The following is a 14927-nucleotide window of genomic DNA, read 5'->3' as shown; positions in this document are numbered from 1 at the left end:
GAGTCTTCAAACATATCTATGTTGGGATGTATTTTTGTAACCTGCCCTAGTGGTCTCTATATTCCAAGTCAGAGGGGCAATTTATTCCTCAAATTTAGTAAAATTTTTTATTTTGTGCTGAAAATAGTGCATATTTTAATATGAAAAACGGGCATAGGAAATAGTGACATGATAACTTCTTTTTATGGATTAGGTATTAAGGACACAAAGTAGCAACACAACCCAATGATTATGTTCTGCCTATTTAATTTTTGGAAATTCATCAGCTGATGACTTCTGAAGATAAGGAGAGCTCTTAAGACAGTGGTAAATCCAAAGGGAAAAACCTTAGCTACTAGAAGATGAGTGTGTTAGGGAGGGAAAAGAATTAGTAAGTTGTGTATATCCTTCCCTTTGCATGTAACCTTGTCTCAAAGGGAAAAATGTACAAGGGGTGTGAAGGAAAAGTCTCTTACTAGGATGCAATTGGCTACCTTTTGCATTTGATCTGCCTTTGAAATCCAAAGAGCAAGCACTGCACTTTGAATTTAGTTAAATAGAGCTTCAAAAGTGTAATGTCACAAAACCAAAATTCTTTCATAATTAAGTGATCTCTTTATTTTTGGTTCTGTTCCTCTGGGATTATTTGAAAATTTCTGCAGTTAGTTTCTGACCAGAATCTCACTTGGAAGAAATAAAAATGGCAAACTGAATTGTAGCTGTCTTTGTTAATGTGAGAAGAGTTACAGAAAGGTAAATTATTTGCTTAGTGGGTTATCTATGCACAGCACACTGTTCTCATTCCCGCTGTTGATTTATTTCCTGATTCCTATTCTTTTAATGTAATTAATAGTGGGAAAGAAAGCATTTTCTTTGACATGTGAATAATTTTTGAGTTTCCCTACAGATTACAATCCTTCGGAATTTTTTCCATGCATTAGTTAAATGTGGTACTATGCAATGGACATCAACTTTCTCATGAAAGAAGGAGGAACCACTCCAGCCGTAAAATAAGGGAAGGACAATTAAGGAAATTAAACCTCTGGCTACTGAAATGAAATCCTTTAAGGGAGAGAAGTGACGACCTGCAGTTGTATGGAAGGTAGGACAATCAAGGGGTCGTTGGCCCTCTCAGTTTCCGTTAATGTGACTCGCACGGCGTTCAGAGGAACGGGAGGGGCTGGTGAAGGTGCAGCTGCAGCTGCAGGCGGTGCCGTGTCCGTGCCGGTCTCTGCCGGGCTGGCCTTGCCAGCAGGCGGCTGTCGAGCCCAGAAAATGGCTTTGGGCTGTGTGTGCCCAAACTACTGAGGGTCACCTGAGCCACTCGGTGCCGATAATGTGCGAACCAATTCTAAATTCAAACTCGCTAGGGAGATTAAACAGTAACCTAGGATACCAAGCGTGTTCAAATGTTAAACCAGATTTGGCACAACTGCACATATATTTGTAATTCAAAGTCAGGTGATAGTAAAATATTGCTTAGCAAGTCTTAAAATGGATGATGCTGATCCTTTTCTACACATTCATCCACTATTCATTTTTCTACAGCTTGAATAGGTACCATGACAGAGTCAGACTCTCCATCTTTCATTATTGATACGTATGTCAATCCATACACTGTGCTTGAAAGCTGCTGTTGATGCCAAGTGCAGTGACTGTTCAAGTTTTTAATTATTGTCTAAAAGCTAATAATCCTTATGCCTGTAGATAATACAGTAATGAAAAAAACCTGAGTATCAGAATTCACCATGGCTATACTTAACTCTACACATTAGATACAGCTTGATGTTCTTTCAATTTAAAGTACTGTGCATGGAAGGGGTTGATGGGAGAAGGGAGAAGACATGGGTTAGGTGAACTTCAGGTAACAGAATTTAAGGTAGCAAAGCTATTTCTGGTTATGTTTCGATATAATTCTGAAGGGACGTAGATGGATTTGCACAGTGGAAGCATGAATTTGTTGTATTCAAGCAGGCAATGCTAGCATTAGAAAATTGAAAATCATATTTTAAAGTAATGAATTTGTAATTGTCCAGCCTCCAGGTTGGGATACAGTTTATATTATCAAAAGGAAATGCTGAATTATCATGTGATAGTCTTGTTTCACTGGGAAAAAAAGTAAATTCCTGTGAAATAAGGCTGTTTGTATACTTACAACTTTGCTAGTTGACGCTCATTGACAACACATTTTCTCTGCTACATATGGCACACAAAGATGTGCTCTTGGCTATGGTGCAGGCAAAAAAAGTGAGCACAGGATATTTCGTAAAAGCAGATGGAAGTTCTCATTTTTCCTCCTATTTATAGCTGGTGTTTGTACTGTCCTTTCAGTTCTGTTATCCAATCACTCTTGATGTATTTGTGTATGCTGAGATGAGAGGGGAAAAAAAAGAAGCAACCCTTTATTTTGCTATGTAAAATTCATTTCTGTACAGGAACTGGACTAGAAAAGATGGAGGGGTACAGTTTTTCCCACAAAAATTCAGAGGTAGGAGAAAAATTCGAGTTAGGTCATTCTAAGCAGTGGCTGAGTTTACACTAGTAAATGAAGTTTTCCTTCTGCCTTGAGGCAGGAGTGGTGTGGTCTAACTATTATAGTTCCCTGGTAATTTTCTGCTTTAAGTGAAAAATAAATCAGTACTTGGAGTAAAACCGTAAGTTGATTTTGCCTAATATTTGGAATAGGAACTGAGTGGCAGTCAGTCTTTAGGCTGATGCAGAGCTCCCAGTGTTTTGCATACTGCTGGTTATGGTTAACCAGCCTCTGGGAGACTCAGGAAGTCTGTGGGGAGCTCAGCACAAGCTGAAGTGTTGAGACACCTATTCTTTTGTCTCAAAGTATTTCCTGAGCTGTGAAGTAATGATTACCCACTCACCACATGGAAGTGTTATGAATATCAATATTTTTTTTTTAATTAGAGCACTTAGATTGCTGGTCATGGGGGAAATACATGTGTAAAGAAAGGAGGAAGCTAAATTCATTTGGTTTTGAAGCTGAAATAGATTAAATGGTTTTTGCAGCACCTCCACTCTTTTTTTTTTTTTTTTTTTTTTTTTTTTTGGGGAGTAAAAATTCAATTTTAATATGACAAAGAGGCTAGCAGAGAAAAGGATTAATGGCACCTCACACTGAGACAGAGATATTTGGAAGTAATTTGTTTGGTCCTGCTGAGTTTTGTGGCAGTGGAAAGCTAAGCTGCTTCTGTCTTTAGAAAGTGTGCCCACAGGGAGTGCCAGACAGCTTTTCTGCCACTCCAAATTAATGATTCAGATTGTTTTTCTGCCAAGATAATATCCTTAGGTACACTTGGAAACTCAAGTAGATTCTGTTGAATAGTGAACAGAATTAACAAAATACACAACTATTGTAATAATTAGAATTATGTGGATTCAGTCCAAAAGCACAATTGTCCAGCTTTCTTTTAAAGCCTTCATTAATGAGTCAATGATGGGGGAAACAGCTAAATATAAAAATAAATTTTCTAAGCTAAAATAAGTTGCCATCATCTGCCAGAAGAAGCCAGTGGTTTACAAGGATACTAGAACAATGTCATCTATCATGAAGCCTTTGCTGCATGTAAAATTACTTGAATATGTCTTTAATATGTTCTTGAGTCCCTTTAGTTGCATCCCCTCCTCCAACTGATGATTTTAAGGATGTGACTAGAAGAACTGAAATCTTTATGGTAATATTTGGTTAATTATTTCTAGGCTTAGGTCAGCTGCATTCCCTGATAATGGAAACAATGTCAAAACTCTTAAGTGATTAATGTTAACATTTCTGGCAATATCCCACAGAGACGTGGTAAACTCGTCCCCTTGTCTTACAGCTTGGTCGTTTCACATCCTCAACTGCTAAACTGGAGGAGAGCATGGCTCAGGATTTATATGGCAATCTCTTAGAGCAAGAGTGTGCTTGAGCAGGAAAAGGGGGTAACAGTGACTGATGTCAGATTTCTCACTAGGCTGAAGTGGTAAGTATTATGCTGCTAAGACTTCTGCTTTATTTTTAATGAATTAAATTTTTTTTTAGTCACATGGTCTTAATATATTGTTAATGAATTCCAAATTTTGCCATCATTTGTCTAAAAGCTTTTTGTCTCTTAACTTCAAATCCATTACCTGTGCAGTTTACTGTGATCTATGATCTTTACTGATTGATTTTTAGTTAAGTAAAGGTGAAACGCACATCTCTATGTATGTACCTGATACATAGATGGCTTCTGTTTTCAATTGTGAAAATAGTTGTGCCCATATTCAAATTCAACCACTAATAAAACTACTGAAATATCTTGGGAAGAAAAAGGCTTTGCACTTGACTTTCTGGAATCTTTTTCATCCTTTGAGACAGATTTTCTGCTAATTATCTACAAAATGAGAACCACAATGCCTGCAGAAACACTAGGTTGGCTCCCAGAAACATTATGTTACTGTGTACATTTTCTAATCAGCCTTACTTCCCAAGTCTAACTGTTAACTTCCAAAGAAGAATAATTAGCCCGACTGCAGTAGTGCTCTGGTGCAATGATAGTGTCCTGTTCTGGTGCTAGTTTGTTCAAAGCCTGCTCTGTAATGTCTTTTGAGTGCTCCTCTTTATCGTGTACATGTGCTCTTAAAAGGCAGGTATAGCCCAGAGCTGCTGTGCTAACACCTGTCCTATTTTACACATATTTCAGAGCAGCCTCTCGGTCAGTTCTGGAGGTTGTGAAGTTACTCAGAATCTCTGGAAAATCCTCCAGCTCTGATGCTTGCTTTTAACTTAGGGTTTGTAAAGGTGTTTTTTGGGGAGAGCTTCCTGGAAAGAAGGAATCCTGTTTGTCCTGGGAAAACCTCTCATTGCTAGAATTAGGCTTTTTAAGCATTACTGAGTAGCTAAATACTGTATTAATGTATCCATTATACAGGCTGCAGTTTCCTTCTCCTAAAATGTCTACAAATCACCAGAAAACATTTGACTTTGTTACCTTGGTCTAAACAGAAAACAAATTCTGACATGTTGAGAATGTTGGCATTGCACATTTTGCAGAAATAGGAGTAATTAATTAATTTTTAAATTAGAGTTAAGTAAAAGAGAGTTCATGTATCAACCAACCACAAATATATATATGTATATATATATGTATATATGTGTGTGTGTATATATATATATATATAATTCATTGAAACTCTCTTAATGTATATTTAATGCAATGAAAGGCTAGTATTTAAATTTGAGTGCCCATTAAGTGCCTGATTTCCAAAGCTTCTGACTCCATAGATTTAGAACTTAGGATCAATTTTCTAGTAATTAATTTTCAATACTTTATTGGGACTTCTAAATTTGAAAATTGTAGCTCTAAAGTTGTTTTTCTAGGGGTCATTTTTAGATGTCTGAATTGAAACAATTGCTAATCTGAAATTTCCTGAAATTATTTATTACATGTGCAGCAAGTTACACGTATTAATTTACAAGAGATACATTGAAAGCATAAAAAATGAACAAATTCTTTTAATTTCTACTTGTATTTTGAACATGTGTTATTATATTATCTGATTCTATTTTTAAAAGAATTGTCTAAAGACATGTGACAAGCTGGTAGCTGAGCAAAAGCTAATTGGTCTTTTCAGCATTTAATGGACATGGTTTTTTTCCCATCCTGAAAGCCATGTAAGTTGAGTGAATTCAAACATATCAGTAAACTACAAAAAATATTAATAAATATTTCTGCTTCATTACCTGAATCGTCATTATATGTTCTGCTTGCTGAACATCTTCAGTAATTAATGCAATCTACCGAGTTAATGTGCCAGACTTCAACTGAACTCTGCCCACGTGGAATTTCATCTTCAGAATCTAAAATGTGGAGGGTTCATTACCATTACCTTGCTAAAAACATACACAGCATGTGGCATATTTACTCATTTTCTGGATCCCCATGGATCCAAATGCATTGTGTAATGCGAGTATCTTTAACATTTTGCTTCAGAAGTAACATTCACCTGTGAGCTCCACTGCTTATTTTGATATTCTGATGCTAATATTATTGTAGTACAATAATTTCATATCAATCTGAAAAAATTTGCATGTTCCTTTTATATGGAAAATAGAACTAAACCTAAACTGTAATGCAAAGGAACATTACCTGAAAGGTGATTTGGGATACAAAACATGATTTGATTTAAGTAATTTTTATTTCATGATATACAGACTTAGCAGTATTTATTATTTTATTATTATACTGGGTTTTTATCCCACCTTATAAAAATTATTTCTAAGCAAAAAGTTAGAGGAAAATTAAAAATTCATGCCCTCAGAGGAGAATTTAATTTAGGTGGCTTTCAAAACATTTGCTTTCTAATAGTAGCTTTGTAACACTTTGGTGGAAAAATAATCTTTGACAAGGATTTAACACTTGTCTGAGGAAACTCCCTCTTACAGCCAGTGATACGGTTCATCCATAAATGAGCTTTATTCTCTCAGCTGCCTACCTCACCTTTCCTGACATCTCCATTTGTAATTTACGCGTGGAGCTGTGCTGTAAACAACGCAAGAATCGCTGTTAGGTGCCTGTGTGTGCGCGGAGCCCGCTGAGGAGGGGGCGAGCCGGGACCCGCCGCCAGCCGTGACTCAGCGCTCTGGGGCAGCGGGGAGGCCTCGCAGCCGCCCGGGGCGCGGAGCCCCGGGGCCTCGTTAATGAGTAACAGCGCGGGGCCGCTCCGGCCGCGACACCTTCGCCCCGCGGCCGCTCGGGGCCCCGGGGCAGCGCCGGCCGCTCCCGTCCCGGCCCCGCCGCTCCAGCCGGACCCGCCCCTCTCCCAGTCTCCTTCGCGGCTCCCCCTCCCGAGCCAGGCGGAGCTGGAGCTGGCAGCGACGTCGTTCCTCGCCGCCGCCTCTCCCCAGTGACCGAGGGCACCGGCGCTGCCTGGGGGGGCCCCGTTCTCCGGCCGCCGCCCGACGCCTCATCCCCGCCTCTGCCGGAGCCGGCGCTGCCCGCGGAGCAGCCATGAGCTGGGGCACGGAGCTGTGGGTGAGTCCCGGCTCGCCTCTCATTGTGTCTGAGATTCGCCGCCTTCCCTTGTCTGCTCGGGCAGCTGCCCCGGGGAGGCGCGGAGCGGCCGCAGCCGAGGCGCTGTGCTTTGTTCGGCGCTGGGGCGGCGGGCATGGGCTGTGGCGGGCGGGGCGGGCCGGGGTCCGGCGCTGGCGGAGGGAGGGAGGGAGGGAGGGCGGCGGCGACGGGCCGGGGGCCGCGTCCGGGGCGCGGTGCGCGCGCGCCGCCTGCGCGGCCATGGCGCTCCCCGGGGCGGCCCCTCGCCTTCCCCTCGCCCGGCGCGGTCGCAGCGGGACGGGCGCTTTGTGTGCGGCCGGAGCCGCGCCGCGCTCGGGGCCCGGCGGCGGGGCCCTCACCGCGCTCCCGGCACGGCCTGGGGCGGGGGCCGGCGCGGCTCGGGCAGCTGACCGCACCGGGCAGCCTCGGGGCGGCGGCAGAGCTACTGCTCCCCCGAAAACCGCCCGGCTGCTCAGGCGAGCAGAGCGTTTCAGCTGCCGGCCCTAACTAGCAACAGCCACACTATAGCTTTGTCTCTAAAAGTACCGCAGAATATTGGCTAACGCTGCATTGTGTTTGTTTAAAATACGAAGAATTGGCAGTAACGAGACAGGCAGTTTGTGTCTCGCGTTAGGGCTTTCCTTAAAGCTGCCCTCTTCCCTCCGAGGGCTCTGTGGCTGTGCTGAGGCGGCGGAGAAGGAAGGGGCGGGAGGGCTTCCCCAGGGATGTGCTGGAGCAGCACAGCGCTGTCTGCTCGCAGTGTTGGGTGCTCCATGTCCGCTGTCAGGTTTCCTGCTGTTGCTGCTCTGGCTGGAGCTAACGCTCATCGTGGGAATGCTTAGGCTTTAAAAGAACAGTGCCAAGGAGGATTTAACGTCCCCGCTTTAAATACCGCCTGCCCTCCATTTATTTGCTTTTAAAGACTGTGAAGTAAAGACTTTAGTGCTAAAAAAAAATCACAGAAAGCTAGGCGTTACAGCCTGAAGCCTGGTCTAGGAACTCTTAATCTGGACCTATCATTACAGGTGGTTTTTTGCTTGTTTGTTTGTTTTTTTGGGGGGGATTTTTTTTTTTTTTTTTTTTTTTTTTGCGTTGAATTAAACACCTTTATCAGTATTTTGTAGCGCAGGGCTGTTAGTCTCTAGAGGAGCAAAGATCTGCACACCGAGACAAGTGGCTGCCCGGGGAGCCGGGACTGGGTGGGGCGCGGGGCTGGGAGTGCCAGCGGAGCTCCTGAAGCCACCTGAATTATCTTGGGTCTGATTATGCAAAATGAGGATGTACTAGCATCACGTGTGCTACGTGGAGAAGCCTAATTTAAATGTACTTAGGGGTTACTTTAATGTTTTGCATACTACCTTGTACTGGGATTTGTAGGCATGATGAAAATTCAGACCAAATACACTTTTTAAGTACTGGTGGCACTGCTGTAGCAGGCCTGAAATCTAAAAGTGTTGTGACATTAACAGTAAGGAGTAAGTAAAAGCTGTGATTTATATTGGCCACACAAGAGTGTGTGTGTAGCTCATGCCTGTATGTACTTCAGGTGAGAGGTGAGTGTCACTTGCGGAGAGAGGGGATTGGCATTTCGGTGAGCTCTGGCTGTAAGCACTTAGATGTGTGTTGCTTTAGAAAACAAAGTTTTAGCTTACTCGTATCTGCTCATTTTTGTAGCCTCTTAATTGTATTTTTTTTTCTTCAGCTTGTAAACTACTGTTGAAGGTTTTATGCTCTGTCTTGTGTTCTGTTTTGTATGAAAGTGCTTGTCTTTGTCCTGCGTTTAAGAAACATATTCAAAAAGATGGATTTTGACCTCAGACTTCCTTTTAATTATGGGCATTTAACTTATAGTGTTGTGAAACTAGCTGAAGTTTATTTTGACCCATTATATTTCTTTTCTCCTGAGTCACTAATTCTTATGCATTAGTTGGAAGAAGTAATGCCAGAGTTTTAATCTGAAAGTTTTACTGCAATAGTTTAGTTTAGCAAAATTTAATATATTTTTTGCTTGATATCTGGAGATGATCTGCAACTCTACACTGAGGTAACTATGCATGGAATCGTCTGTTTGTAACTACATAACTGGACTTTTTTTTTTTTTTTTACATTACAGGGTACCTTTTAATTTTTTTAATTGAATCTAATCATACTTTTAAAAATCTACTATGTTTATTAACCAAACTGGTTTCTTAGGTGGAAGAATATTCAGTGCTTCACTTACTGTAAAAAGCGTTAAACCTTAATTCTTTTAACAACTTGTGCTGGGCAAGTAAAGATTGCTTTTTGAAGATCTGGCACAAAATCAAATTAATTAAGAATTATCTAAAATCTAGGTTAAAAACACAAGGAAAAGCAGTATTGTGGGTCTTCAAAGACAGGGCTTTGAACAAGATAGAAAACTCTGAGACATGTTTGTGTTCTGGTGTAGCAATTCCTGCATCATTCCCTGTTGGTAGCATCAGTGCAGCTTTGGGAAGCAGCTGGAGCAGCTCTGTGTTTGCTGATGGCAGCAGGGACATGAGATGTTCAGAGAACTCTTCTGCTCAGCTTTTCTGGACACCTCATTGGGCCTAAAGCTCTCCTTCATTAGTGCTTTCACCTCATAAAGTAGGATTTTTCAGGGTTAGGACTGGTATCTAAGCATAGGTTTTCAAAACATTTGCATTTATGTGTGTATGCTTTGCTAATTCATTGAAGCAAATTTGGTGATTCTGTATCAGGCTTTTTTTAAAATCTCCTTAAGTCTGCCTTCTTTAGTTGTATCTCTTCATTCTGTTTTTTCATACTTTATGCTGATTGACAGTTCTAAGGTATTTTTTAAATTGTTCTGGAGTTTTATACTGTATACTCTTTTGGATAAAGTAAAAAACTGAGCATAGATGAATGTGGAGGCAAATAAGGTGCCAGAAGAAAAATTAGGGGATAAAGAAAGCAACTCATATCTGGTATTGATGTAGTAATTATTAAATATAGCAATTCTGTAACTGAAATGATATATATGCTAACTAAATGGTTATTTATGGGACAGGACAAAGGAAAGATTTTCTTTGATTGGCCAGTATTTTCTATCTTTAAATTTGGTAGCTGTTTGTTTGTTTTTCAAGCAAGTTTTTTTTTTTTAAATAAGTTCACCACCATTCTCTGAAGTGAATGTGCATTGTACAAAATGTATATGTTCTGATTAGACTAAAGCACTTGGTGCTTTTCAGTGTGTCTTGGCCAAAAAGAATGCTCCATGTTGTGTCTCTTTTGATAGCATTGTATGAAATAATGTAAATTAATAATAGTAAAATAAATGTCAAATCATATAAACCATCCTGTGATTAGAACTGTTTCATTCCACAGCATTTTCTGTGCTGTGGGAAATATGCTCCCCTTTTCTGCTTTCTTATTACAATAGAAAATCTTGATTGTGCTTTGAAAGCAGTATTCGACAAATAGTTTTGTTTTCATTGATGTGTGTGTCTTTGTGGTCACTCTGCAGCATATTCCTTATGGTGTGACCATACAGGACCTAAGATACTTTGGTGAACTGCTTTGCATAATATTCTCTTAAGGGTTAGAACAGAGTAGTGAGAACTGGCAAGTCTTGTCTAATTCAGTTGAAATATATTTTCTGAGAATTTAGCTGTTGGGTATCAAATTTTCCTATCTCTAGTACATAATTTCTTCGTAGGTAGCATATGTAAAGCAGTAATCATCTGAAGAAAGGCACCACATAATCATGAAGTAACATTGCTGTACTTCATTAGTAATTGAAAATTGATGCTGTTTATTTAGATACAGATACTTTTCAGAATTAACTTTTTGGAGTCTGTCATGCTCTTTGCAAATACTGCACACTTATGTTCGCCTCATGAACAGTAGGAGGGTTTATACATTGAAGTTGTGGTTAGACTTGAATTTTTGCTTTATAAAGTGTCCTGACTTCTATCAAACTGTGCTGCAATATCCAAGATAAGAAGAGATAGATGGGACTAAAATCCCATGTGGAGTTCAGTAACTTTAAATATTTGAAAATAAAAATGATAGATTATGATATGTTTAGGAATCTTCTCACCATGAGCATCTGTTCGTGTGTATGTTTCTGTACATCTGGAGTTCCTTTTGTGGTGGGTATAAAGTGTACAAATAGCAGCAACATAGAATATTTTAAAATAGGCCTGGTTATTGTCATCTTGGGTTATTGTGCTGTTAAATTGAACATGTAGTGCATTTGCTTTGAGGCTTACTAAGCTTTGGAGACTGGAGTGTAGCTGATAACGAGGTCCTTGGTGTAATGAGAGGAGACAGTGTGATTGGCACTCTGAAGTGCCTTCTTTGGAAATTAATTAAAGAGTCTGTGCTGTCACTTTAAAAAAAAAAAAAACAACGAGGAAGGATGTTTTTTGGCTTTGGATGCACGTTCTGTTGTTCCAACCCCTGTGAACTGCTTAATAGCAGTTGGCAGAAAAAGAGTTTGAATACCATGTCAGAACATTTTCAGTCTGTAGAACCAGTCTAGCCATCTGTTTCTCACCTCTTGATAAATATTTAAAACAGAAATTTTGCTGAGGGCTTTTTGTGCTGAGATTTCTTGATTAAAAAGAAATGGCTATAGAAGATTTAATGATACTATTGTTGTGAGCTCCTTGGGGCCAGAAGCACACCATCTTCTATAATTAAGAAACCACTGGCACTGTAGAGTAGTATTTTAGAAATTAGTTATGTTGGACCAAAGAAAGATCAAAGTATATTTGGTGATGTGCTCTTTTTAATCTTTCCTTAAACAAAATTCATTCTGTACCTAAACCCAAGTTCTGTTTTAAAAAATGTTAAATAACTTGGTTGCATCAGTTTTTTTTTCAAAAGCTGTTAAAAATATTCTTATGCTTTCAGTCCCACTTTCAGACATTGTTTCCTTCTTGCTTTAAAATCTTCGTCTTTTTTTTTAGAAGATAAATCATGTGGTAATGTTGTTTAATGTTAAAAGTTGTCAAGTGCAATTATATATGGAAAGCATCAACAGGATGTAAATATGAAAGAGCTTCAAAAAGTAGCTGTTATGTAGCATACTTCTGTTGTAGTAATTTATTGTATTTTTGTTCACAAGATTAGAAAATTTATTTTTTAGCTAAATGAAAGTTTTTTTTTTTTTCCCAAGCAAAAAAATAGTCTTTTCTCTCGAATCTGAGAAACATTTCTTGACTGTTAACATGAATGTGGCTATGTAGTTACTTGGATTGTTAATACAGATAAAAAAACCACTGTAAATAATTCTAAATATCAAGCTGTATCCCATATGGAAATTCTTATATGCTTTTGAATCTTAATATTTTGTAAACTTACTTTCCAGTGTGCTAACATATACTCTGTTAAAGGCAATACGTTATTTAACGGGGGGGATGTTGGAGAGATGGAACATGGAATTTTTTTTTTTTTTTTTTTGTCCCCAGATTTCTCAGTCAACTTAAACTGAAGATTGCAAACAGTGCTCTGTATAGATTCTCTATTCAATCAGTATTCTTGCTGTTGTGGTCTGCAGATGTGTGCAAGGAATGTGTCTTGTGGCTACAGTATAAGATTGCAGCATTTTCCAGCTGTATGAGATGGTTACACATTCCCCTGGTTTGGGTGATAGGCTGCATAAGATGCCTCATGGCTGTGAGGTTCCATTCTTTCACAAGCAATGTTGTGAAAATCTTGTAAAGGCTTCTAAGATTTCCAACTAGAAAGTTATGTAAGGATCAAATACTTGGTTATTGAAAGTGTAGTTACTTTAGGCTTTGGTGTGAAAACAATTGTACTGAGTTGTAGTTGGAAATGTTTGTCCGTGTTTTTCCAGCAATTGTCTGGTTCATAAACATCTGACCTTTTTTCTGATTTTTCCAGGAAGGGGTGTGTCATTGTCATGAGACTTTATCAGTTTGGGTTTGATGTTGAACATAATTTAAGAATGCATACATATGTCTTTGACTGTCTATTTAGAAAGTGGTTTTTTGAAAACTTTATAATCTGATATCTATTAAAAAGGCATCTGTTTTTTATTTATGGCCCCAGTTGTTTACATGCTTGGAAGTGTATATGCTTTTCAATGAAGTTTATATGAACATACATGGGACTTTACTAATCTGGAAATTCTGAACACTGGAAGAGTATTGCTGTCATGTAAAAAATGTATGCAGTATCCTTGTTCATAGTACGAAATTGGAGAGTTGCCTGTATTGAGATACTAAATGCTGCAGCTGTCATTTGATTTCCTGAGTGAGAATAGTATAGAAAGATTGTTGGAGATTGCAGGATCTTTTATCTCAGCCAAGCTGATGATTTCTTTGAAGTGTGTATCTGTCAAAACAATGATCCCTGGAATAGCAAATCCCGCAGAATTTGGGATGGAGAAAAGCACAGAAAAAGAAAAGTGTGTTGGCAATGTGCTCATGAGCTGAGGGTTGCCCAAGTAGGTATGATTTGTGCTTTCAGCTGTTTGCAGGTAAATACTGGAAGACAGAAGGTTTGTTGTTATTGCTTGTATAGAGTAGTTACTGATGCTGTAAACCTACTGAAATAAGTCTGATATCTAAAAGTTAATTAGTGTTGTATTTAAATTAGTTCTTATACTGGATTAGTCTGAGTGAGACCCTCATTTGTTAATATATTGTATTTAAATACTTCAGTCCTTAAGTTTGCAAAACACTTTTTAGTGTTCTTGGTAAAGCCAGTAATTGAATAACAGAGGGTGTTTTATTTTTTTGTGGAGGGGAAGTTATTTAACACAAGGCAGATTAAGTTTTCATTGTTCATGCAACACATGTGCATACTTTTTAAAGAACTTGAATTCTTTTTGGTAGAGAAAAGAATTCCCTAGAGTCCAGATATGTTCAGCTTTTTCCTTGTAATGGTGAACAAACTGTTCAGTGAAAGCTGAAATTCCAGTCAGATTGTTTCATTCTGCCCCTAGTGAGTTTACGTACCCCAGTCCCAGTGCTCTCTTGGCAGAAGGTTTAGAGGTTTGTCTTCAGATCTATGTCAGTGCTTCAGCTGGATGGGAAAAGAAGGGAAAAAAAGTATTACACTAATAAAAGCCTTCTGGTTTTCATTAAAATGCAGACCCTCTACACTGTCTGTTTATGGAATTATCTGCAATAAATTTCTGCTTTGCTGGGGATTTTTTCAGCTACAAGTTCTAGTGTAAGAGGAGAGTGGTAGCAGTATTACATTTCCTGCTAGGTAACTAGAACAGGAAGGGGCTTAATTTTAGGTGTACTGAATTTTCTGAAAATTTCTACTGCATGTGAGATTCATGAATACCTTTTCTTTGATTTTTTTTTTTTTTAAGTCAGAACTCTGCTTCTGCTTTGCCATTTACTATGAACATCATGCTTTCTGGCATCATACTTTGTACTTTTGCCTGTAGTTTTTTTACTGTTTACATCTTTTGAAGAAGTGCAGTCTTACTGCGAATTAAAAACCCAATATTGCAGGACGTGAATTTTTCTTGGGCTTTAATGTGGAACTCTTGTATCATCTTGGCCAAAAAAACCCCTTACTTTTTGTCACTGTTAGTTGGGTTGTAAAATTGGAACACACTTTGTTTTTTTCAAATTAATATTGTAGCAATATTTGTAGAATACTTTAACATTCTTTGATGTGTAAGGGCATGGTAATATGGTGTTTTAAAATGTTGGAATAACCCATGTGCTTTTATCCTGGTTTTGGAGGGGATAGTGTTAATTTACTGCTCAGTAGCTGGTACAGTTGCTGTGATTTGGATACTCACAAATGTTTGTTCCAGTACCATGCGAATCGCTTCTCCTTGGCTGGTACACAAGAAATAGTACAACGTGCTTTTTTTGTAGTTCCATATTCAGTAAAAGATACTTCTTCGGCATTATGCAATGAAATGACATCCACTAGATTTGAGTTTGGACTTACTTAATTCTGATG

The 14927-nt window shown here is 39.0% G+C and overlaps 1 protein-coding gene across 4 annotated transcripts in view; it reads left to right on the top strand.

The window, feature by feature from the left end:
- The first annotated feature begins 3938 nt into the window (after positions 1-3938).
- FNBP1L (formin binding protein 1 like) overlaps positions 3939-14927 on the top strand; it is a 58286-nt gene continuing 47297 nt past the window's right edge. For 3 of the 4 annotated variants that reach the window (XM_056497916.1, XM_056497915.1, XM_056497919.1), the window contains exon 1: positions 6657-6986. In XM_056497916.1, coding sequence (XP_056353891.1) covers positions 6963-6986 — 24 coding nt within the window. In that variant the 5' untranslated portion in view covers positions 6657-6962. Of the gene's footprint in view, positions 3954-6656; positions 6987-14927 lie in introns of those variants that run through there. The other variant, XM_056497918.1, reaches the window with a different exon arrangement.

Source organism: Oenanthe melanoleuca, chromosome 8, assembly GCF_029582105.1.
Source record: "Oenanthe melanoleuca isolate GR-GAL-2019-014 chromosome 8, OMel1.0, whole genome shotgun sequence".
NCBI lineage: Eukaryota > Metazoa > Chordata > Aves > Passeriformes > Muscicapidae > Oenanthe > Oenanthe melanoleuca.
The sequence above is the reverse complement of the archived record's forward strand: the minus strand, read 5'-3'. Positions and strand labels throughout refer to the sequence as shown.